General features: G+C 37.4%; 1 protein-coding gene across 1 annotated transcript in view; it reads left to right on the top strand.

The window, feature by feature from the left end:
- Positions 1 to 12,365, top strand: part of LOC133649177 (uncharacterized) — a 29,353-nt gene extending 16,988 nt beyond the window's left edge. Inside the window, exon 5 of the mRNA XM_062046012.1 lies at positions 12,294 to 12,365. Coding sequence (XP_061901996.1) covers positions 12,294 to 12,365 — 72 coding nt within the window. The remainder of the gene's footprint in view (positions 1 to 12,293) is intronic.
- Positions 12,366 to 27,070: the final 14,705 nt, after the last annotated feature.

Here is a 27,070-nt window from a genome sequence, read left to right as displayed (position 1 = left end):
ATGTCCCTGGTTTAATAGTATTGTTGATCTTCTGTCTATCCTTCCAGTCAGGGATTTATTTATTTTGTTTCTATATGCAGTTAAGCATGATGCTATCACGTTAGCTCCATAGCTAAAGTGTTTCGTCGATGTATTGTCGTGGAGATAAAAGTCACTGTGAATGTCTATTTCGCGTTCTCGACTCTCATTTTTTAAGAGGATATAGTATCCGAGGTGGTTTAGAATACAAATCCGTGAACCACAATAGTAAAAGGAGAGAGTGTGGAATCCAATGAGCCAGCTTGTACCTAAGTTACGGTCAAAGCGAAAAAAGATATGTCTTGCACTGCATTCTAGTCATTCACTCTAACGTACCTCATCCACAAATCTTTCATCCTCGCTCAAATTAATGGGGTAATCGTCGCTTTCTCGTTCCGAATCTCTCTCGCTCCATTGTAAACAATGGGGAATTGTGAGAAGTCTTTCCTCCGGTGACGTCACGCTACTTCCGGTAGGGGCAAGGCTTTTTTTTTATCAGATACCAAAAGTTGCGATCTTTATCGTCGTTGTTCTCTACTAAATCCTTTCAGCAAAAATATGGCAATATCGCAAAATGAACAAGTATGACACATAGAATGGATCTGCTATCCCCATTTAAATAAAACAAATTCATTTCAGTAGGCCTTTAAAGTTCAGTTACATCAATACACCTCCTCAACATGGTTCGATGCTGGTTTTTAAGAAGGTTCCAACTTGATGTCAAAATTTAACCTGAAAAAAGGAACAGAACACATACAGGTATAAAGTGCATTTTCCATAGCAGTATTTTTGTTGGGACTAATCCAGCATCCTGAGGGTCAAAAAGTATTTGGTGCTGTCAAATGATCAATATTTTAAAATTGGAATGATCACATTTGGATTAAGCATGATGCATCACAGATTATTAGTTACTTGCATGATTTAAATTAAAAAAAAGACTCCAATATTTGAAAACAAATGCAATTTTATTGTCACAATGCCATCCTTTGACTGCACGGCATTTATTTCTTCAAAAATTGGTAACAGTTGTATCTAAATTTGCCTGTGACCACACCAGTCAGAATCTCCTTGCTCTTCTATGTACTGATGTATTGACCTGCTCACTGATCTGTGCCTCCTTTCAGATTTAATTTTGTAGTTAAAGAAGTAAATAAATTATGTGAATAATCTGCATATATACACTGAAAGTTTGATACAGTGATATATATGATATATATAACGCAACGTTCTATATAACAATTGTGCCGTGGACCCTGACTTTTTCCTCGTTTTTTTTCCACCAGAGTCAATCGCGTTGTTTTTCACTAAATTATAGCGTATTAACAAACTTATAGAGTAAATCTTTATGAAAGTCTCCAAAAAGAAGGAATTTGACGTCCGGGCAATATCCACCCAGTAGGGTGGATAATTTAAGATTTAAATGCAAAGCATATCTCGCAAATAACACGATCGGTATTTTGTGGACCCCAACGACCGCGGTATAGCAAACTGTACTTTAACGGTGGATGGTTACCTGAAAGGCGGCTCAGGTGATCTGGCCAATCTTCTATAAATGATGTGCATTCAAATAAAACATTTGATGAGGTGAGGTGCTAACTTGTTCAGGGTGTGGCCTGCCTTCCGCCCGAGTGCAGCTGGGATAGACTCCAGCACCCCTCTCGATGACCCCGAGAGGAGCAATGCGGTAGAAATAGATGGATGCATATATGGATGCAATTCTGACAGTAAAATTGCATTTGTGTGAAAATATTCTCTCATGCTTTTAAAAAATAATTAAAGTTATGTATGTGAGTAAAAATCTGTGATTAATCATGATTCATCCAAATTTAAAAATGTGATTAATCTGATTACAAAAACATGAGAGAGAGAGAGAAAGAGAGAGAGAGAGAGAGAGAGAGAGAGAGAGAGATTTCCACATAGTAAACAGTGAAAAAATCATGTACAAAAGGAAGGATTTATTTAAAAAAAAAAAGCTTCCCCAAGTTGTCATTCTGTGAGAGGCAGGAGGCAAACAAAGGCAGTGATTCTTTCAAGGTAAACATGTCCTGCCAGCATGATGTGGGATATTGTTCACATCCAGTCATATGTCAGTCAGCTTCATATTGCTGGGAATTACTCTTTCACCTGAGAAAATATTTGAAGTGTGCGTTTGTGTGTGTGTGTGTGTGTGTGTGTGTGTGTGTGTGTGTGTGTGTGTGTGTGTGTGTGTGTGTGTGTGTGGGTGTGGGTGTGGGTGTGGGTGTATGTGTGCGCGCACACAGGATGGTATGCACGTTCCCACATTAGGAACACACGGGGAAGCTGGTGTCGCACTCATGACGGGAAAGGAAGTAAATGAACTCCTATCCTTCCTCGTGTTTCTACTCCCCGCTATTGTTTGCCACAATGCTGTTGGAACACCAGCCAAGTAGCAACATAACCACTGTCTTCTCATGCTGTGTGATCACATTCTCATGCTGTATGATCATGTTCTCATTCTGTATGATCATGTTCTCAATCTTTATAATGTTCTCATGCTATATGATGTTCTCATGATGTATGATCGTGTTCTCATGATGTAGGATAATGTTCTCAAGCTATATGATCATGTTTTCATGCTATATGATGTTCTCATGCCGTATGATAATGTTTTCATGCTATATGATGTTCTCATGATGTATGATAATGTTCTCATGATTTAGGATAATGTTCTCAAGCTATATGATCATGTTCTCATGCTATATGATGTTCTCATGCCGTATGATAATGTTTTCATGCTATATGATGTTCTCATGATGTATGATCGTGTTCTCATGATGTATGATAATGTTCTCATGCTGCATGATCATGTTATCATGATCTATGATAATGCTCTCATGCTGTATGACCATGTTTTTATGCTGTACGATAATGTATTCATGTTGTATGATCATGTTCTCATGATGTATGATAATCTTATCATGCTGTATGATAATATTATCATGCTGCATGATCATATTCTCATGATGTACGATGATATCTTCATGCTGTATGATCATGTTTTCATTCTGTATGATAATGTTTTCATGCTATATGATGTTCTAATGCTGTTTGATCATGTCCTCATGCTGTATAATAATGTCTCCATGCTGTATGATCATGTTCTCATGATGTATGATAATGTATTTTGCTGCATGATCATGCTCTCATAATGTATGATAATGTTCTCATGATGTATGATAATGTTCTCATGATGTATGATAATGTTCTCATGATGTAGGATAATGTTTTCATGCTATATGATCATGTTCTCATGCTATATGATGTTCTCATGCCGTATGGTACTGTTTTCATGCTATATGATGTTCTCATGATGTATGATCGTGTTCTCATGATGTATGATAATGTTCTCATGCTGTATGATCATGTTATCATGATCTATGATAATGTTCTCATGCTGCATGATCATGTTTTTATGCTGTACGATAATGTATTAATTCTGTATGATCATGTTCTCAAGATGTATGATAATGTATTCATGTTGTATGATCATGTTGTCATGATGTATGATAATCTTATCATGCTGTATGATAATATTCTCATGCTGCATAATCATATTCTGATGATGTACGATAATGTCTTAATGCTGTATGATCAAGTTTTCATTCTGTATGATAATGTTTTCATGCTATATGATGTTCTAATGCTGTTTGATCATGTCCTCATGCTGTATAATAATGTCTCCATGCTGTATGATCATGTTCTCGTGATGTATGATAATGTATTTTGCTGCATAATCATGCTCTCATGATGTATGATAATGTTCTCATGATGTATGATAATGTTCTCATGATGTAGGATAATGTTTTCATGCTATATGATCATGTTCTCATGCTATATGATGTTCTCATGCCGTATGATAATGTTTTCATGCTATATGATGTTCTCATGATGTATGGTTGTGTTCTCATGATGTATGATGAAGTTCTCATGCTGCATGATCATGTTATCATGATCTATGATAATGTTCTCATGCTGTATGATCATGTTTTTATGCTGTATGATAATGTATTCATTCTGTATGATCATGTTGTCATGATGTATGATAATCTTATCATGCTGTATGATAATATTATCATGCTGCATGATCATATTCTCATGATGTACGATAATGTCTTCATGCTGTAGATCATGTTTTCATTCTGTATGATAATGTTTTTATGCTATATGATGTTCTAATGCTGTTTTGTCATGTCCTCATGCTGTATGATAATGTCTTCATGCTGTATGATCATGTTCTCATGATGTATGATAATGTATTTTGCTGCATGATCATGCTCTCATAATGTATGATAATGTTCTCATGATGTATGATAATGTTATCATGATGTATGATAATGTTCTCATGCTGTATGATAATGTCTTCATGCTGTATGATCATGTTCTCATAATGTATGATAATGTTCTCATGCTGTATGATCATTTTCTCATGATGTATGATAATGTCTTCATGCTGTATGATCATGTTCTCATGACGTATGCTAATGTCTTCATGCAGTATGATCATGTTCTCAAGATGTATGCTAATGTTTTCATGCTGGATCATGTTCTCATGCTGTATGATCATGTTCTCATGATGTATGGTAATGTTCTCCTGCTGCATGTTAATGTGTTCATGCTGTATGATAATATTCTCAGGCTGCATGATAATATGCTTGGACTGTATGATAATAGTGTCATAATGTATGATAATGTCTTCATGCCGTATAATTAAAGATTAAGATTAAAGTACCAATGATTGTCATCATGTTCTCATGATGTATGATAATGTTCTCATGCTGCATGATCACATTCTCATGCTGTATGATATTGTTTTCATGCTATATGATGTTCTCATGCTGGATGATAATGTTCTCATGTTGTATGATAATGTCTTCATGCTGTATGATCAAGTTCTCATGATGTATGGTAATGTCTTCATGATGTATAATCATGTTCTCGTGATGTATCATATTGTATTCATGCTGTATGATCATGTTCTCATGATGTATGATAATGTTATCCTGCTGCATGTTAATGTTTTCATGCTGTATGATAATATTCTCAGGCTGCATGATAATATTCCCGGACTGTATGAAATGTATGAAAATGGTTTAATGCTGCATGATAATATTTGAATGCTGAGTGTATGATCATGTTCTTCCGCTCTATGACAATGTTTCATGCTCCATGATGAAGTTCTCACGCTGTGAGATTTCTTACCATATGATAATATTTTATGCTGAATGATCATGTCCTCATGCTGTATGATAATGTGTTCAGCCTATATGGTAAAGTTCCCATGCTTTCTAATAACCATGCAGGTGCATCTTGTTGAATTAGAATTGTTCATAGCCAATCTGAGGTTGGTGCTTAAAGTAAAAAGCTAACAACCAGAATGATTTACTGTACGATTTGTGTTTCATGCTGTATTTATTGAATTTTTTTAATGTCTTTTGTGTTTTATGTGTCATTTGACGTAGATGGTTTTATTATCACAATATATATATTTAAAACAACTATAGAGTCGCTCCCAAGAAAACCAGAGTGGAATGTTGGCAGAACGTTGTTCGTCGTAAAATCATTTTATTATTAAATGTACTTTGCCAAAGACTTACTGTGTATTCCATTACATGCTATTGAAGTATTTAAGGATCTTCATCATTACATTTAGCACAGTAAACAATACTGAAGTATTTAGGATGATATGTCATTGCATGTACAATGTTCCCTTGCCGCTTTGCAATTCGTTTACAACAGTTGTGGATTTTAGAGTATCATTAAGTACATGGAGTTTTGAGTCATCATTTAAGTTGTGTTTCAAAATGATGTACTAGAGCAGGGGTGTCAAACTCATTTTAGATGCGTGGAGAAAAATCTACTCCCCAATGGGCTCGATCGGTAAAATCTAACTTAAAAATAAAGACAACTTCAGATTGTTTTCTTTGTTTAAACATAGAACAAGAACATTCTGAAAATGTACAAATCATAATGTTGTTGTTTTGTTTTTTTTACACTTACATGTTGCGGTTAATAATATTCTATCTTTATTTGCTGTTATTTACTACTTTCTGAATAAATGCTGTGATAATGTTCATCAGTCAACTCATTGGTGTTAATTTTCAACCTGTCAAGATAAAAAAAATAATATCAAAATCAAATCACAGGATGTTATTTATGTAGTTTGATAATTTTCCTCGACTGGTGCACTAACATCATGTGGTATTTTTTTATTTTTTTTTTACATATGTAGCATCATCTACAAAATACAAAGACTTTCTATTGCAACATCTAGTGTACACATTTAGAACTGCTGTTTCTTTCATTCAAAAATGTCGGCTCATTTTTATACTTAGCAAACTCATCCAACGGGCCGGATAAAACCTGTTTGCGGGCCTAATCCGGCCCGCGGGCCGTATGTTTGATACCCCTGTTCTAGAGCGTACGACTAAAGCATAAGAAGTATTTACAAGTGTGTGTGTGTTTGTGTGTTTGTGTGCGTGTAAGGTGTGATGAAAGTGTGGAGGGTTTGTCAACGTTTTGAATGCATCTATAATATTCCTATGAATTCTTCAATCAATGTAATATATTACATAATAATAAAGTATTTAAAGGTATCTATTACAAATATTTTTTTACTGTAATATATAATTACTTAAGTATTTGCAACAACATTTATTAGATGTTATAGTATAACATTAACTAATTAGAGTCATTATGTTTACTATAGTACATAATATTAAAGCATTTAAAGGGGAACCACTTTTTTTTTTAAATGTTGCCTATTGTTCACAATCATTATGAAAGAAAACAACACACGTCTTTTTTTATTTTAGGATTTAAAAGATGATAAAAAAAACGCTTAAAAGATGTGGCTAATTCAAAGCCCTCTAAAACAACTTCAAAACCCTCCAGTAACGTTCTATATACACACTGCAAGTCTATATATAATGTAGTAACAGACAAGTTCATAACAATATGTAATATATTCAATATTTATCCCATTTTTGATCATTTTTATAATCGGCAACTTTTTGCATCTTAACGCTAAGAAAACGGAAATGCTGATTATCGGTTCTGCTAGACACGACATATATTTAATAATACCACTTTAACATTTGACAACCAACAACTCGGTAAAGAATCTGGGTATTTTCTTTCGACCCAACTCTCTCGTTTGAGTCACAAATTAAGAGTGTTTCATCTTTGTAATATCGCTAAAATTTGTCCCATTTTGTCCACCAGCGACGCTGAGATCATTATTCATGCGTTCGTTACGTCTCGTCTCAATTACTGTATTGTATTATTTTCGGATCTCCCTATGTCTAGCATTAAAAGATTACAGTTGGTACAAAATACTGCTGTGAGACTTTTGACAAGAACAAGAAAGTTTGATCATATTAGGCCTATACTGTATATACTTTATATACATATATACATATATATATATATATATATATATACCTATACTGGCTCACCTGCACTGGCTTCCTGTGCACTTAAGACGCGACTTTAAAGGCCTACTGAAATGAATTGTTTTTATTTAAACGGGGATAGCAGATCCATTCTATATGTCATACTTGATCATTTCGCAATATTGCCATTATTTTGCTGAAAGGATTTAGTAGAGAACATTGACGATAAAGTTCGCAACTTTTGGTAGCTGATAAAAAAAGCCTTGCCTGTACCGGAAGTAGCGTGACGTCACAGGTTGAAAGGCTCCTCACATTTCCCCATTGTTTACACCAGCAGCGAGAGCGATTCGGACCGAGAAAGCGATGATTGCCCCATTAATTTGAGCCGGGATGAAAGGTTTGTGGATGAGGAACGTGAGAGTGAAGGACTAGAGTGCAGTGCAGTACGCATCTTTTTTCGCTCTGACCGTAACTTAGGTACAAGCTGGCTCATTGGAATCCACACTCTCTCCTTTTTCTATTGTGGATCACAGATTTGTATTTTAAACCACCTCGGATACTATATCCTCTTGAAAATGAGAGTCGAGAACGCGAAATGGACATTCATAGTGACTTTTATCCCCACGACAATACATCGACGAAGCACTTTAGCTACGGAGCTAACGTGATTGCATCGGGCTTAACTGCAGATAGAAACAAAAGAAATAAACCCCTGACTGGAAGGATAGACAGAAAATCAACAATACTATTAAACCATGGACCTGTAACTACACGGTTAATGCTTTCCAGCTTGGCAAAGCTTAACAATGCTGTTGCTAACGACGCCATTGAAGCTAACTTAGCAACGGGACCTCACAGAGCTCATCAACACCCGTGCTCACCTGCGTTCCAGCGATCGACGGAGCGACGAAGGACTTCACCCGATCATCAATGCGGTCGGCGGCTAGCGTCGGATAGCGCGTCTGCTATCCAAGTCAATGTCCTCCTGGTTGTGTTGCTGTAGCCAGCCGCTAATACACTGATCCCACCTACAGCTTTCTTCTTTGCAGTCTTCATTGTTCATTAAACAAATTGCAAAAGATTCACCAACACAGAATATCGTGGAATTTTGCGATAAAAACCGAGCTTTTTGTATTGGATTCAATGTGTCCGAATACTTCCATTTCAACGATTGACGTCACGCGCATACGTCATCATACATAGACGTTTTCAACCGGAAGTTTAGCGGGAAATTTAAAATTGCACTTTATAAGTTAACCCGGCCGTATTGGCATGTGTTGCAAGGTTAAGATTTCATCATTGATGTATAAACTATCAGACTGCGTGGTCGGTAGTAGTGGGTTTCAGTAGGCCTTTAAGGTTTTACTACTTAGGTATAAAAGTTGAAGTTAAAGTACCAATGATAGTCACACACACACTAGGTGTGGTGAAATTTGTCCTCTGCATTTGACCCAGCTCCTTGTTCACCCCCTGGGAGGTGAGGGGAACAGTGAGCAGCAGCAGTGGCCGCGCCCGGGAATCATTTGTGGTGATTTAACCCCAAATTCCAACCCTTGATGCTGAGTGCCAAGCATGGAGGTAATGGGTGCCATTTTTATAGTCTTTGGTATGACTCGGCCGGGGTTTGAACTCACAACCTACCGATCTCAGGGCGGACACTCTAACCACAAGGCCACTGAGTAGGTTATAAAATACTACATGGTCTAGCTCCATCTTATCTTGCTGATTGTATTGTACCATACGTCCCGGCCAGAAATCAGGGTTCTAAGAACCCTGTGCTTATTAGCGAGTCACAGAACCCAAAAAGGGTCTGCAGGCTTTAGAGCGTTTTCTATTCAGGCTCCAGTACTCTTGAATGCCCTACTGGTAACAGTTAGAGATGTTACCTCAGTAGAAGCATTTAAGTCCCATTTTAAAACTCATTTATACACCCCAGCTTTGGAGAGGTTACCAGGTGGCCACAGATCAGCTTCCACGGAGGACGCGCCAGCTGTTCCAAGTCCGGACCCAGGATGGACCACTGCTCTTTGCATGAGTTGGTGACGTCTCTGCGCTGCTGACATGTCTCCATTCAATAAGATCCACATCTGCGGTCCCCATTGGGTTGAGTTTTTTCTTGCCCTGATGTGGGATCTAAGCCGAGGACGCCGTTGTGGCTTGTGCAGCCCTTTGAGACATTTGTGATTAAGGGCTATATGAGTTAACTTTGATTGATTGATTGATTTACGGGACTGATTTCTATCCGCATTGATTTCTGTTTCCATAGCAGCGCACGTCTGACTTCTGGAAAAAACTGTTTGTTCCTACACTGAACTAAAATATAAACGCAACACTTTTGTTTTTGCTCCCATTTTTCTCGAGTTGAACGCAAAGATCTACAACTTTTACTCGATAAACAAAATCAGTGTGTGGATGTGTGTGTGAATGGGTAAATGTGGAAATACTGTCAAAGCGCTTTGAGTACCTTGAAGGTAGAAAAGCGCTATACAAGTACAACCCATTTAAAATGCCGATTCCTTTCAAATATTGTTCACAAATCTGTCTAAATCTGTGTTAGTGAGCATTTCTTATTTGCCAAGATAATCCATCCCATTTCACAGGTGTGGCATATCAAGATGCTGATTAAACAGCATGATTATTGCACAGGTGTGCCTTAGGCTGCCCACAGTAAAAGGCCACTCTGAAATGTGGGATGGATTATTTTACTCCCATTAGCTGCTTTGCTTGCTACCTAAAACGAGCCAATTTGTATGTTCGAAAGCGAAAAAAACAAAACCTTTTGTCTTCTTGCCTTTCATAATGATTGTGAACATCCATCCATCCATTTTCTACTGCTTGTCCCGTACGGGGTCGCGGGGTGTGCTGGAGCCTATCTCAGCTGCATTCGGGCAGAAGGCGGGGTACACCCTGGACAAGTCGCCACCTCATCGCCGGGTCAACACAGATAGACAAACAACATTCACACACTAGAGCCAATTTAGTATTGTCAATCAACCCCAGTTGCATGTTTTTGAACAAAATTCCAAAAAAAGTGCAGTTCCTCTTCAAACAAATGTATCATTATATTCATCACATTAGATAAGATTTAAGTATTCAAGGATTATTATTGATATTAAAATATATCACACTACATAATATCGAAGTATTTAAATATATTCATCATTACATTTTTCATATTAGAAAATATCTAAGTATTTAAGGATATTAATCACAATATTTATAAAATAACATACAAAACCCAAAACCAGTGAAGTTGGCACGTTGTTTAAATCGTAAATAAAAACAAAATACAATGATTTGCAAATCATTTTCAACCTCAATTTTCAATTGAATAGACTGCAAAGACAAGATACTTAACGTTCGGACCGTTAACATGTTTTCAAAAAAGCTGGCACAAGTGCCAAAAAAGACTGAATGCTCATCAAACACTTATTTGGAACATCCCATAGGTGAACAGGCTACAAACGTTTGTAATTGTGAACAGATGGGTGCCATGATTGGGTATAAAGTCAGCTTCCATGAAATGCTCAGTCATTCACAAACACGGATGGGGCGAGGGTCAACACTTTGTGGACAAATGCGTGAGCAAATTATTTAAGAAAAACATTTCTCAACCAGCTATTGCAAGGAATTTAGGGATTTCACCATCTACGGTTCGTAATATCGTCAAAATGTTCAGAGAATCTTGAGATATCACTGCAAATAAGCAGCAAGGCTGAAAACCAACATTGAATGCCCGTGACCTTCGATCCCTCAGGCGGTACTGCATCAAAAACTGACATCAGTGTTCAGAAAAACACTGTCAATTTACACTATGTTGCTACATCTGTAAGTGCAAGTGACAATTCTACTATGCAAAGCTAAGGCCATTTATCAACAACACCCAAAAAGGCCGCCGGCTTCACCGAGACCAAGCTCATGGACTGATGCAAAGTGGAAAAATGTTCTGTGGTCTGACGAGTCCACATTTCAAATTGTTTTTGGAAACTGTGGACGTCGTGTCCTCCGGACCAAAGAGGAAAAGAACCATCCGGATTGTTCTAGGCGCAAAGTTGAAAAGCCAGCATCTGTGATGGTATGGGGGTGTATTAGTGCCCAAGGCATGGGTAACTTACACATCTGTGAAGGCACCATTAATGCTGAAAGGTACATACAGGTTTTGGAGCAACATATGTTGCCATTCAAGCAACGTTATCATGGACGCCCCTGCTTATTTCAGCAAGACAATACCAAGGCACGTGTTACAACAGCGTGGCTTCATAGTAAACAAGTGCGGCTACTAGACTGGCCTGCCTGTAGTCCAGACCTGTCTCCCACTGAAAATGTGTGGCGCATTATGAAGCATAAAATACCACAACGGAGACCCCGGACTGTTGAACAACTTAAGCTTTACATCAAGCAAGAATGGGAAATAATTCTACGTGAAAAGCTTAAAAAATGTGTCTCCTCATTTCCCAAACGTTTACTGAGTGTTGTTAAAAGGAAAGGCCATGTAACACAGTGGTAAAAATGCCCCTGTAACAACTTTTTTGCAATGTGTTGCTGCCATTAAATTCTAAGTTAATGATTATTTGCAAAAAAAAAAAAAAAAAACGTTTTTCAGTTCGAACATTAAGTATCTTGTCTTTGCAGTCTATTCAATTGAATATAAGTTGAAAAGGATTTGCAAATCATTGTATTCTGTTTTTATTTACGATTTACACAACGTGCCAACTCCACTGGTTTTGGGTTTTGTAATATAGAAGTATAAAATTGATGTGTAGGACTAAAACAAATCCCACAATTCTTTGCTGTCTGAGCAGTGACAGGAATATTGAGTGCAACATGTGCACCTGGGGAGTGTGTCCTTGTTTTGTGTGATAGCACCAGATTGTAGTCTTGAAGAGGAGTCCTGAGCACCTGCCGCCTCAGAGGGCGCAGCAGCGGGGGGCATGACCTCCCAGCTGAATGGCCCGAGTGAAGGGAGTCACCTTACTGTTATTGTTGTCATATCAGAGGCCCCTCTGAAGGCCGCTGGGATGGAGACCATTGACTTCTCTCTGCGTCAATAAACAACGTGTGATCTGCCTTCAACACGGATGCTTGGCAGATGTGTTAAATCAAACAAATAAGACGGAACATTCAATCCAATCCAGATCTGCTTGGGAAGGGAGAGCAAAGCAACATGTGATGAAGTGCAAAGTAGGAAACATTCTTTGAAAAGTGTTCATTATTTCATTACATTTTCAGGACTTATGCAGATCCCAAATACACATCAGCAGGTACCAGAAGGTAAGAAAAGTTGCTTTTGCATTATATTGCGAAACAAATCGCCAGATAATATGTCTACTAATAGGTGCCATTTTGCGGTCCTTATACACACACCATAATAATACTCGTATGTTTAATGCGTCGACTATCCATCAAGAGGTGCGGCTTCATAGCTTACCGAAGTCGTACTAAAAACCTTTTCACAGATTTTTTCAGCGCCGTGTGTAATGTTCTATATTCTCAATGGAACATTAAAAGGCCTACTGAAACCCACTACTACCGACCACGCAGTCTGATAGTTTATATATCAATGATGAAATCTTAACATTGCAACACATGCCAATACGGCCGGGTTAACTTATAAAGTGCAATTTTAAATTTCCCGCTAAACTTCCGGTTGAAAACGCCTTTGGATGATGACGTATGCGCATGACGTAGCCAGTGAAACAGAAGTATTGGTACCCCATTGAAAACAATACAAAATAGCTCTGTTTTCATCTCATAATTCCACAGTATTCTGGACATCTGCGTTGGTGAATCTTTTGCAATTTGTTTAAGGAACAATGAAGACTGCAAAGAAGAAAGTTGTAGGTGGGATCGGTGTATTAGCGGCTGGCTGTAGCAACACAACCAGGAGGACTTACTTGGATAGCAGACGCGCTTGCCGACGCTAGCCGCCAACCGCACGGATGATCGGGTGAAGTCCTTGGTCGCACCGTCGATCGCTGGAACGCAGGTGAGCACGGGTGTTGATGAGCAGATGAGGGCTGGCTGACGTAGGTGGAGCGCTAATGTTTTTATCATAGCTCTGTGAGGTCCCGTTATACTAAGTTAGCTTCAATGGCGTCGTTAGCAACAGCATTTTTAAGCTTCGCCAAGCTGGAAAGCATTAACCGTGTAACATGTTCATGGTTTAATAGTATTGTTGATTTTCTGTCTAAACTTCCAGTCAGGGGTTTATGTATTTTGTTTCTATCTGCATTTGAGCCCGATGCTATCACGTTAGCTCCCTAGCTAAGTTAGCTTCAATGGCGTCGTTAGCAACAGCATTGTTAACCTTCGCCAGGCTGGAAAGCATTAACCGTGTATTTACAGGTCCATTGTTTAATAGTATTGTTGATCTTCTGTCTATCCTTCCAGTCAGGGGTTTATTTATTTTGTTTCTATATGCAGTTAAGCACGATGCTATCACGTTAGCTCCGTAGCTAAAGTGTTTCGTCGACGTATTGTCGTTGAGATAAAAGTCACTGTGAATGTCCATTTTGCGTTCTGGACTCTCATTTTCAAGAGGATATAGTATCCGAGGTGGTTTAAAATACAAACCCGTGATCCACAATAGAAAAAGGAGAGAGTGTGGAATGAGCCAATGAGCCAGCTTGAACCTAAGTTACGGTCAGAGCGAAAAAAGATATGTCTTGCACTGCATTCTAGTCCGTCACTCTAACGTTCCTCATCCACAAATCTTTCATCCTCGCTCAAATTAATGGGGTAATCGTCGCTTTCTCGGTCCAAATCGCTCTCGCTGCATTGAAAACAATAGGAAAATATGAGGAGACGATCAACTGACTACGTCACGCTACTTCCGGTAGGTGCAAGGCTTTTTTTCATCAGAGACCAAAAGTTGTGAACTTTATCGTCGTTGTTCTATACTAAATCCTTTCAGCAAAAATATGGCAATATCGCGAAATGATCAAGTATGACACATAGAATGGATCTGCTATCCCCGTTTAAATACAAAAAATCATTTCAGTAGGCCTTTAAAGTTTTGGTGTTGTTTACTGCCGTCATATTGCAGTTGACACATATCTCTTATGTATGCCTGGTCACACTTATCATTACACCATGTACCAAATAAAATTGCTTCGAAGTCAATAAGACGCACCGGGTTATACGGCGCACTGTTGATTTTTGAGAAAATGTAAGGATTTTAAGTGTGCCTTATAGTCCGAAAATTACGGTAACTTTATCCAATCGAGGGAACTTTGTCATCGTCAAAATAGTTTCTTGAGTTTCTCCATGCTGATCACTAACTAACCGCTGGTTATGTTTGGGGAAAGCATGTCAACAAGTGTGAGCCCTCAAACAGGAAATTATGTTATTTTTTAGAGGTGCTTGAAAAAGCTGATGATGATAAGTGACATTTTGGGCCTGATCTACTTTGCGTGTCTCAAACAGTGATGGGCAAACTACTCTGAAAATTTAGTAAACTAAGCTACAATTTACTCTCGATTAAATGTAGCTAAACTACAGGGGAAGCTATTTTCGGAGAATTGTCGCAAGCTACACTACAAGCTACACAGCAAAAGTAGCTTGCCAAATCAAAGCTACATTTAACAGCATTTATATCTATTTCTATATCAATGTTAATGTAACTGAAAGTGTACAAATGGACCCAACAAGGGTCCATTACTATTAAATATATGTCATTTAGCTGGGGACACCCTACACCTACTTCTAGGAGTCCCCGCATCCCACTGTATGTATTTAAAAATGACTCTTTTTAAAGAGTCATTCAAAAGACTGGTTCGTTATCAAATGTATTTTTTGTTGTTGTTGTTATCAGATAAACCATCACTGGTATTAGTTCTAAGATAAGATGTGTTTAAAAAATATTTTCAATGAGGTGTGGTTGTAATGTATAAGTATGTGTCAATCAAAGGGCATTTTATGACTTTTCCTAATTTGATTACAATTTTATTGTTATAATTGTATTGCATGTTTTTAACCAGGGATTGCAGATGGAAATTAGCTATTTAGCTCTAATCTGGTGCAGAACATATCTGTCTTTGAGCTTAATGTCTCTGTGCATTGTCCCTTCAAATAAAGACTAAACCAAACTAAACTACATTTTCACCAATTGTATTCTATTGGTGTAAATTATTCTGAATTATACTTACAACATTGTTATTGTAAACATGCTTTGACAGTAACATTACTATTTAGAATTGTCCCTCACTTAAAATAACTTTGTATCACAAGAGAAATTTACAATACATAAAAAATACACAAATAATAAGTAACAATAAATCAGCGTTCACACTGATCCATATACTTGTCCCATCACTTATTTTCTTTTTCTTTTTTTTTACTTTATTATTTCAAAACCTAAGCGGATTCTTCTTTCAAGTCACTTATTTTGAGAATAGAAAACAAATCATTGATGTATATAAATACTTGAAAAAAGACGTCAGCGGTTCTCAAACTTGTTTCACCAAGTATCACCTCAGAAAACACTTGGCTCTCCAAGTACCACCATAATGACCAACATTAAATACAGTAGCATAGTATACCTAAGTATTCATTAAACACAAAGCAGAGGTTTTATCGAAGAAGTATTTTTGACCACTGTAACATTACTCAATTTGCACAGTAACACTGTGTTTGGATATAGGAAAACAAAACACTGTACTTCAATCAAGTGGTTCTTTGGCGTACCACTAGATCAGGGGTGTCTGAACTTTTTGACTCGGAGGCAGCATTGGGCGAAAAAAAATGTAAGTAAAGTAACTATATAATAACATCAGTGTATAATCAAGCTTTATTTACAGACTACAAAATCCAAGTAGACATACAATCACAGTACATAAAACAAACAAAATACAGTGTAAAAGGCATCACATACTATTAAAAACAGTGCTTGTGCATATTCAGTAAAAAGCATCTAATAAATAAATAAAAGCAGCAAAAAAAAAAAAAAAAGATATATATAAATATATATATACATATATATATATATATATATACACTACCGTTTAATAGTTTGGGGTCACCCAAACAATTTTGTGGAATAGCCTTCATTTCTAAGACCAAGAATAGACTGTCGAGTTTCAGATGAAAGTTCTCTTTTTCTGGTCATTTTGAGCATTTAATTGACCCCACAAATGTGATGCTCCAGAAACTCAATCTGCTCAAAGGAAGGTCAGTTTTGTAGCTTCAGATTGAGTTTCTGGAGCATCACATTTGTGGGGTCAATTAAATGCTCAAAATGGCCAGAAAAAGAGAACTTTTATCTGAAACTCGACAGTCTATTCTTGTTCTTAGAAATGAAGGCTATTCCACAAAATTGTTTGGGTGACCCCAAACTTTTGAACGGTAGTGTATATATATATATATACATATATATATATATACATATATATATATATATATATATATATATATATATATATATATATATATATATATATATATATATATATATATATATATATATATATATATATATATATATATATATATATATATATATATACACTACTAAGAACAAGAATAGACTGTCGAGTTTCAGATGAAAGTTCTCTTTTTCTGGCCATTTTGAGCGTTTAATTGACCCCACAAATGTGATGCTCCAGAAACTCAATCTGCTCAAAGGAAGGTCAGTTTTGTAGCTTCTGTAACGAGCTAAACTGTTTTCAGATGTGTGAACATGATTGCACAAGGGTTTTCTAATCATAAATTAGCCTTCTGAGCCAATGAGCAAACACATTGTACCATTAGAACACTGGAGTGATAGTTGCTGGAAATGGGCCTCTATACACCTATGTAGATATTGCACCAAAAACCAGACATTTGCAGCTAGAATAGTCATTTACCACATTAGCAATGTATAGAGTGTATTTCTTTAAAAGTACAGTGCTTTTCCTTCAAAAATAAGGACATTTCAATGTGGCCCCAAACTTTTGAACGGTAGTATATATATATATATATATATATATATATATATATATATATGTATATATATATATATATATATATATATATATATATATATATATATATATATATATATATATATATATATATATATATATATATATATATACATACTTTATATATACAGTACATTTATGTGTATGCACATGTATATATACATATCATATTAATATAATGGATACATAATTAATAATTATGGATATCAAGAGTATGTGAAAGTTTGACTGCTACCTTGTTTACTTATGTGACGAACTCCTTAAAGTTTTGTACTCGATCAGAAATATCAAGCAGCTAAAATGCGCCAATTATTGATAAGTGTAGAAAGAGTATTTCACATTTTCCTATGTTGCATTGTAGTGGATTTAAATGGGTATAATTTTGCTTGGTACTTAAATTTTTTTTATAATATCCACAAAGTTCAGGGAGTGTGTTGTATTTTTGTTTTTTTCTTTGTTGCAGTTTATTTGTGCCATGAGTGAGAAAAAGGGGTGTTTGAATTGGGTCATACACCGTAAGTAAGTGCTGTGCTGTGCCGTAATTTGCTTGATTAATCTGATTTACTCACGTTGTCCACAAGATGGCGGCACATTTGCGGTTTTTAGACCGTCCGACCGTTACGTTCTGGACGCATTGCTGCGATGTTTGTGTTCTCTCGGAAGCAGACGGACGAGCAGGAAAGCGGCAGCTGCAGCGTATAGGTAGGAGACTATTTTAATTCTTCAAGGCAAGACAACAAGTACAAAAACTCAAGTGTGGATTAAAAAAAACCAAGAAAGTCTTTAACTACAAAAAATACACCAAAAACAAGCACCAAATTAAATGTCGCGAAGAGCAAGCATTGACCCAGCGACTTGTGCTGGGTGACTGAAAAATATAAAGGGGAGTGATTAACCCAGGGGTGTCCAAACTTTTTCCACTGAGGGCCCCACACGGAAAAATTTAAGCATGCGGGGGCCATTTTGATATTTTTCATTTTCAAACCTTAACAAAATATATGGATATTTTTTTTAAACCTTTAGGGCTCCCTGGGACCATAAAGGGTCTCAGTCATTAAAATGTTAAAAATAAGTCAAATTATTATTATTTTTTATTTAACGCTTACAGTAAATCTCTATATCAACTTCAGGTTGATATAAAGTAAAAAAAAAAAAGAGGTTTTAGGCCTTTTCTGTCAAAGACAACTTTTGTTTTTTATAGTAATACTGAAATATGCAGTACTTAGTATTAGAGCCTTAAAAGATCAATAATATAGGACACCATTGATTTTAATTCTTTAATATTTTTGAGTAATCACAGTGAAAAGTTAAATAAAATCCTACTAAATATATTTGGGATCCAAATGGTGCCCCACTCATAAAGTGATACATTTGTATTAGTTTTTTTTAAACTTTTAACACTTAAATGACGAGATCAACTTCCGATATATCTGTCGATTTTACGTTTGAACTATTATTTTGTTTTATTCTCTCTTTTGTCAAATAAAACTTTGATGTTTTTATATGGCAACCACACAATATATGCAACATTTTTTTCACATAAAACATTTTAAAGTGATATTTTTTAAGTAATAATTCATTATAATATAGATTTTTAGTCTTTTTCTTTTTTAGCAATGGCAAAAAAAGGAAAAATAAACAAAGACAAAAGAAAAAAAACAGCCTGCATGGCAGCTTTGTGTCAACATTGCAACTTTTTCTTGTTAGATTTCACCTCATCCCACTTTTTTAAAATGTTTTTTTTAAATTTTTGCAATATTATCAATTTTGCAATTTTTGCAGAATGTGTGGCGGGCCGGTAAACAATGAGCTGCGGGCCGCAAATGGCCCCCGGGCCGCACTTTGGACACTTCTGGATTAACCAAAACAGCTGGAGGGAACACAGAGTCAGAATCAGAATCAGAAATACTTTAATCATCCCCGAGGGGAAATTAAGATTTTCAGCACAATCCCATTCAAGAGCAGACTAATATTACAGGGAGACAGAACAGGATCGCTGACGGGTCTGCCAACTTCTGGCGCCCCTTACAAAAAAAGGTGAGAAACAGGTAAACGTTGGGGACGGGGGGGGGGGGGGGGGGGTGTCAGTCTAAGCCTGGGCCCCTGGAGAGGAGGTCCAGACTGAGGCCAAGGGGAAAAAGCTCATAGCCATAGCACACATAAACGTGTGTGTAAGAGGGAAACATAAAAAAACACAAAGGACATTAAAGACATTAAAAGAGCAGAGCTGATGCAACCAGCCATTTCTACACACAGCCACAAAAGTAAAACAACAACAAAAATTTAAAAAATAAACATATACACTGTGGTGGCCTCTGCGGTGTTCTACGCCATCGTCTGCTGGGGTGGGGGGGAGCATGGCCAGAGACAGGAGCAGACCCAACAAAGCAACCAAGAGAGCCGACTCCACTAACGGCCGCCCACCAACTCTCGGCCAGTGTCCAGTCCGCATGGATGAGCGAGGATACTTCCAAAGAACCCGAGGTGTCCGATACCTGCTCATTCAGCCAAGACACTGTGAAGCCCGTCCGTCCCGGCGCTCAGCGCTCGCTCCGCAGCCCTGTCTCTTCATCCGCAGTCCTCCAGTCTCTCCAAACGGACTCTGGTGTGGCAGAGACCCAGCAGCTGGTCTCCATGGCCAAAAGGCCATACATGTCACACTAAGGGTGGCCATATGAACAACGCCAACACTGTCATAACGTTGTGCCACATAGTGAAACCATACTAAACAACAATGACAATAATAAATATACCTGGGATTTATATAGCGCTTTTCTAAGTACCCAAAGTCGCTTTACATGTAGAACCCATCATTCATTCACACCTGGTGGTGGTAAGTTACTTTCATAGCCACAGCTGCCCTGGGGTAGACTGACGGAAGCGTGACTGCAATTTGCGCCAACGGCCCCTCCGACCACCACCTATCATTCATCATTCAATTCACCGGTGTGAGTGGCACCGGGGGCAAGGGTGAAGTGTCCGGCCCAAGGACACAACAGCAGCGATTTTTGGATGGTAAGAGGAGGGGAGCGAACCTGCAACCCTCAGGTTTCTGGCACGGTTGCTCTACCCACTACGCCAGTGGTCACCAACCTTTTTGAAACCAAGAGCTACTTCTTGGGTACTGATTAGTGCGAAGGGCTACCAGTTTGATACACACTTAAATAAATTGCCAGAAATAGCCAATTTGCTCAATTTACCTTTAACTCTATGTTATTATTAATAATTAATGATATTTACACTTAATTGAACGGTTTAAAAGAGGAGAAAACACGAAAAAAATGACATCTAAATTTTGAAACATAGTTTATCTTCAATTTCGACTCTTTAAAATTCAAAATTCAACCGAAAAAAAGAAGAGAAAAACTAGCTAATTCAAGTCTTTTTGAAAAAATAAAAAAAATAATTTATGGAACATCATTAGTAATTTTTCCTGATTAAGATTCATTTTAGAATTTTGATGACATGTTTTAAATAGGTTAAAATCCAATCTGCACTTTGTTAGAATATATAACAAATTGGACCAAGCTATATTTCTAACAAAGACAAATCATTATTTTTTCTAGATTTTCCAGAACAACATTTTTTAAAGAAATTCAAAAGACTTTGAAATAAGATTTAAATTTGATTTTACAGATTTTCTAGATTTGCCAGAATATTTTTTTTGAATTTTAATCATAATAAGTTTGAAGAAATATTTCACAAATATTCTTCGTCGAAAAAACAGAAGCTAAAATGAAGAATTAAATTAAAATGTATTTATTATTCTTTACAATAAAAAGAAATAATTACTTGAACATTGATTTAAATTGCCAGGAAAGAAGAGGAAGGAATTTAAAAGGTAAAAAGGTATATATGTTTAAAAATCCTAAAATCATTTTTAAGGTTGTATTTTTTCTCAAAAATTGTCTTTCTGAAAGTTATAAGAAGCAAAGTAAAAAAATTAATGAATTTATTTAAACAAGTGAAGACCAAGTCTTTAAAATATTTTCTTGGATTTTCAAATTCTATTTGAGTTTTGTCTCTCTTAGAATTAAAAATGTCGGGCAAAGCGAGACCAGCTTGCTAGCAAATAAATACAATTAAAAAAATCGAGGCAGCTCACTGGTAAGTGCTGCTATTTGAGCTAATTTTAGAACAGGCCAGCGGGCTACTCATCTGGTCCTTACGGGCTACCTGGTGCCCGCGGGCACCGCGTTGGTGACCCCTGCACTACGCCATGCCGCCCACATATTGGGAGAATATTTGCACCGCAACACAACATAAACACTACAGAACGAATCCCCAGAATTCCCTGCAGCACCAACTCTTCCGGGACGCTACAATATAAACAAACGCCAATGGTGGATCTACACCTAACATCCACTGTAATGATACCAAGTACAGTAGTCGATACTACTATGATTACATCGATACTTTTTAGCATCACAAAATCTTCTTTCGTATTTTTTAAATTTATATTATGTTCATAAACTCAGGAAATATGTCCCTGGACACATGAGGACTTTGAATATGACCAATGTTTGATCCTGTAACTACTTGGTATCAGATCGATACCTAAATTTGTGGTATCATCCAAAACTAATGTAAAGTATCTAACAACAGAAGAATAAGTGATTATTACATTTTCACAGAAGTGTAGATAGAACATGTTGAAAGAGAAAGTAAGCAGATAGTAACTGTAAATGAACAAGGAAATTAATAATACATTTTCTACGACTTGTCCTTAATAATGTCGACAAAATAATAAAATGGAAAATGACACGATATGTTACTGTATACGTCAGCAGCTAAATTAGGAACCTTTGTTTGTTTACTTACTAATAAAAGACAAGTTGTCTTGTATGTTCACTATTTTATTTAAGGACAAACTTGCAGTAAGAAACATATGTTTAATGTACCGTAAGATTTTTTGTTAAAATAAAACCAATAATGAAATATTGGTATCGGGACAACACAACCCCAGACCAACATAGGAAAGAAAGCCACAAAACATAAATCCAGCCATGACCTGGGCAACGGATCATGACACAGACATTCAAAATTAAGCTGGTGGTACCTCACGGGCCGGATTCCTTATTGAATTTGAAGACGCCAGCGGCTGCACTTTTACCACGGGCCGTAGTTTGGACACCACTGCACTGGATGGAGCCCGCGTCCACAATTTGAGAATCCCTGCGTTAGGTAGCAAAAAAACGATCCATATTTAATCAAAGTAACAATTCATCACACAGCTATCAGCAGATCTCAGCTGCACAGAGCAACTCGTACAACTAAACGTGTGTGAGTGTACCTTTTGGCCAAAACCCATCAAAGAAGGTCAGCGCAATGTTTGCATGGCTTCATGTCCATCCTGGTATTCTTGCCAGTGTTGTGTGTACAGTGGGAGGGGGCTTGGGAACCAGTCACTCACTTTGTTCTCGGCCATTGTTCATCTTCAGGATGTCCTTCAGGAAAGTTACGTCGGAGCTCAGAGGAGAACTGTCTGGAGGGACGCCAAGTCTGATGTTGGTTGACTACCAACAGGACACAAAAGTGGTAAAAGTTGTAAAAATAAACAAACCCTACTGATTAAGCGATAAAAAAAGAGAAATAAGATTGAAAAACTAAGGACAACAGATAGCTGTGGAAAGCATCAATAACTAATAGTAACTAGAAAAGCACTCGGAGAGAACAGACCTCATCTCTTAATAAGAACGTAATGCTTGAAAAAATCCTGAATCCAGACGGTGATCCAAATCACCCACAAAATCTAATCACTAATTCCTTATCCCATTTTTCCCACATTTCTTGAAAGTGTCATCAAAGTCCACACATAACATTTTAGTTACGTTACTAACTAACAAACAAACCCCAGCGAATACATAACCTCCTGGCTCAGGTAATTAATGGGAGGATAAACAAAATTGGCATGTCCGTGCGTGTTTGTTTTGGTCGTCTGTTGCTTCTGAACAGGCTGCTCGAGGGTTCACTCTTCACAGAATGAAATCAACAGAGTGATTGCAAAGCGAGTTAGCCATCAATTTGTACGTAAAAAATTTATAGTAAAATAGGCAATTGTGTAAAGTTATACATTAATACCGTATTTTCCAGACTATAAGGCGCACTTCAAATATATTTTTTTTCTCAAAACTCGACAGTGCGCCTTATAACCCGATGCGCCTAATGTAAGGAATAAGTTTGGTTGACCTTACCCACCTCGAAGCTATTTTATTTGGGTATGTGGTGTAATAAGTGTGACCAGTAGATGGCAGTCAAACATAAGAGATACGTGTAGACTGCACTATGACGACAATATGACTCAAGTAAACAACACCAACATTTTATACGTTTCATTGAAAATATAAACCATCACAAAAATCTATCAAAATGTTTTAGTACGACCTTGGTAAGCTATGAAGCCGCTGTTGTACCGAAATCTGTTACCCATCGGAATTTGTAACTCCAGAGGGCGATGTTCCCATGGCGTTTGTTTGATGGTTAAACGGCAAGCCCAAGGAGGAGGAGAAGAAGAATGCTTGCGTAAACTATCCTTAATGCTGAAACGTCAGTTGTCAGAATTTCAGCATTAATAAATTACACATATTCTGGAAATCAATGACTTACTTTCATTATAGTATGAGTCCATTGTATCAGCTGTTATGTGTAATTTATTAATGTTGAAATTCTGACAACTGACGTTTCAGCATTAAGGATAGTTTACGCCATTTACGCAAGCGTTCTTCTTCTCCTCCTCTTTGGGCTTGCCGTTTAACCATCAAACAAACTCCATGGGAACATCGCCCCCTGGAGTTACAAATTCCGATGGGTAACAGATTTCGGTACAACACCGCACCGCTTGATGTGCTTCGACATACAGGTATTATTATGGTATGTGTATTAGGTAAGACATATTATCTGGTGTTTGTTTCGCAATTTTAAGCAAAAGCAACTTTTCTTACCTTCTGGTACCTGCTGATCTGTATTTGGGATCTGCATAAATCCTGAAAAATTGCGCGCGTCCGCCTTTGTAGTCTGTACAAACGCCGTAGTCGATAAGCTTCTTCTTTTTCCCTACCTTCTTGTTTTCGGACATTCATCCTCCGCTGTTGCCATTTCTAATATAAAGTAGTGTAAAGTTCTTACTTATATCTGTCAGTAAACTCACCATGAAAGCACTAAAACATACCGGTGTAGTGAGTTTACATTATTCACCTAAGGAACTTTACTTATTAAAGAGTTCCGGTCGGACGGTTTTTCAAGGGGACACATTTCCGGTGTTGTTGTTTCTGCATGAGGAGATGCTGCTTTGTTATTGATTTAAGTAAAGTCTGAATGTCATTAAAACAGTTAGCTGCATCTTTTGACACTTTTTCCACCCCCGTCCTTGCACGCTACACCGCTACAACAAAGATGACGGGGAGAAGACGCTGTCGAAGGTGAGCCACGTAAATAAGACCGCCCACAAAACGGCGTACACTGAAGCGACTGTCAGAAAGCGGCTTGAAGATGATCTGTAAAACAACCTATGCAAAATTTTGACCAAAGAATTACATTATGTGGTCTACATGTTATGTAGACCACAAGGAAGTGTTTTACATTTAGAAAACAATTCTATTAATATGACTCCTTTAACGCGCCTTATTATCCGGTGCTCCTTTTAAATGAAAACATATCAAAAATAGACCATTCATCTGCAGTGTGCCTTATAACCCGGTGCGCCCTATGGTCCGGAAAATACGGTAAATGTGGGCAAGGTGCAAAAATATTTTTCTTGTGGTCCATCAGTGAACAACATGCTATATATAGAGAAAGGAACTTTCTAGAAGACATCCAAAATATGTCTTTAGACCTTCTGGCTGGTGAGGAGCCCATGGGCTACAATGCCTTTTGAATGGGTTTAATTCTTTGAGGGTGACCGAGGTTAAGCCCACCACCATGTGAGTCATGAGGGTCACATGACCCATGTGCGGCGCAGCGTTAAGCTGTCCACTGAGAGCCGTGTTTGAATGTCCAACATCCCTTTCTGGGGTGTGTCCTTAGTCCTAACCCTTTCATTTTGATAAAACATGAAAAATGAAGTTTGACGTCCTGATGTGTGAGGAATTCATGCCATGTTCTTCACGTTCGGATGGATTTCTTTGCTCCGACATGTCAGTCATTTCAATGAAACTTAGGAAGAAATATTCCCTAAATACCAACATAAATAATCAGTTTTAAGGTGAAATGGTCAACCCTAATTTGCTGTACACAAAATTTGTAAGTCAATGAAAATACGACTTTTAAACACAGTGACATTTTTCTAAAAAAAGCTGTTCAGGTGCATAATGAACATGCTTATTCATACGAGTGATGCTCGCTCACAGTTTTAGAAGTGTTTCTTGTTGTCATTATAATAATGGTGTCTTGTCCTCAAATATAATAGTTTATTTTAAATGCAAGTGCAACAGGAAGAGTTTAAAGAGTGTGAATTAAAGTTGTCTTTGACTATCAATCAATCAATCAAAGTTTATTTATATAGCCCTTAATCACAAGTGTCTCAAAGGTCTGCACAAGCCACAAAGACATCCTCGGCTCAGATCCCACATCAGGGCAAGAAAAAACTCAACCCAAAGGGATACAATGAGAAACCTTGGAGGGGACCGCAGATGTGGGGACCCCCCTCCCCCCCAATCCCCCTGGGCGACCGGTGCAATGGACATCGAGTGGATCTAGTTAATAGTGTGAGAGTCCAGTCCGTAGTGGATCTAACATAATAGTGAGAGAGTCCTGTCCATAGTGGGGCCAGCAGGGGATCATCTTGAGGGGAGACAGGTCAGAGACGTCTCCAACTGATGGACAGATGAGTGGTCCACCCCGGGTCCCGACTTTGAACAGCTTTGGTCACCTGGTAACCTCTCCACGCAGGAGAGAGAGGCATAGCAGAAAAGAGACGGCGGATCAAATGGACTAAAAGGGGTGTCTATTTATAGGCTAGAGTATACAAATGAGTTTTAGGATGGGACTTAAATGCTTCTACTGAGGTAGCATTCCAGAGTACTGGAGCTCGAATAGAAAATGCTGTATAGCTCGCAGACTTTTTTTGGGGCTCTGGGAATCACTAATAAGCTTGAGTTCTTAGAATGCATATAGAATACAATCAGCAAGATAGGATGGAGCTAGACCGTTTAGTATTTTTTACGTAAGTACTAAAACCTTAAAGTCACATCTTAAGTGCACTGGAAGTCAGTGCAGGTGAGCCAGTATAGGTATATATATATATAGGTATATATGTATATAGGTATATACATTATAGGCCTAACATGATCAAACTTTCTTGTTCTTCTCAAAAGTCTAGCAGCCACATTTTATATCAACTGTACTCTTTTAATGCTAGACACAGGGAGTCCTGAAAATAATATGTTACAGTAATCGAGACAAGACTAAGTATTTTTATAGTCAAAACTGATTGGTTAGATTTTGCCCATCACCGACAATCGGTTGAATCTATGTCTTTTTTTTTTAGACAAATAAACAGATGGATATGTAGCTTCAGCACTTATATATGTGAATATTCCAAAGGTAATTAAAAGGTACTCATGGAAGCAATGCAGTCTTTCATTAAAGTGAACAAAACAATGATCTCATATGCAACTTGTTCCACCTAGAAAAAAAGGTTAAAACACAGTTTCTGAGGTCCTTGGCTCATAGCGCGCAACAACA

The sequence above is a fragment of the Entelurus aequoreus genome, linkage group LG04, assembly GCF_033978785.1.
Source record: "Entelurus aequoreus isolate RoL-2023_Sb linkage group LG04, RoL_Eaeq_v1.1, whole genome shotgun sequence".
Taxonomy (NCBI): domain Eukaryota; kingdom Metazoa; phylum Chordata; class Actinopteri; order Syngnathiformes; family Syngnathidae; genus Entelurus; species Entelurus aequoreus.
The sequence above is the reverse complement of the archived record's forward strand: the minus strand, read 5'-3'. Positions and strand labels throughout refer to the sequence as shown.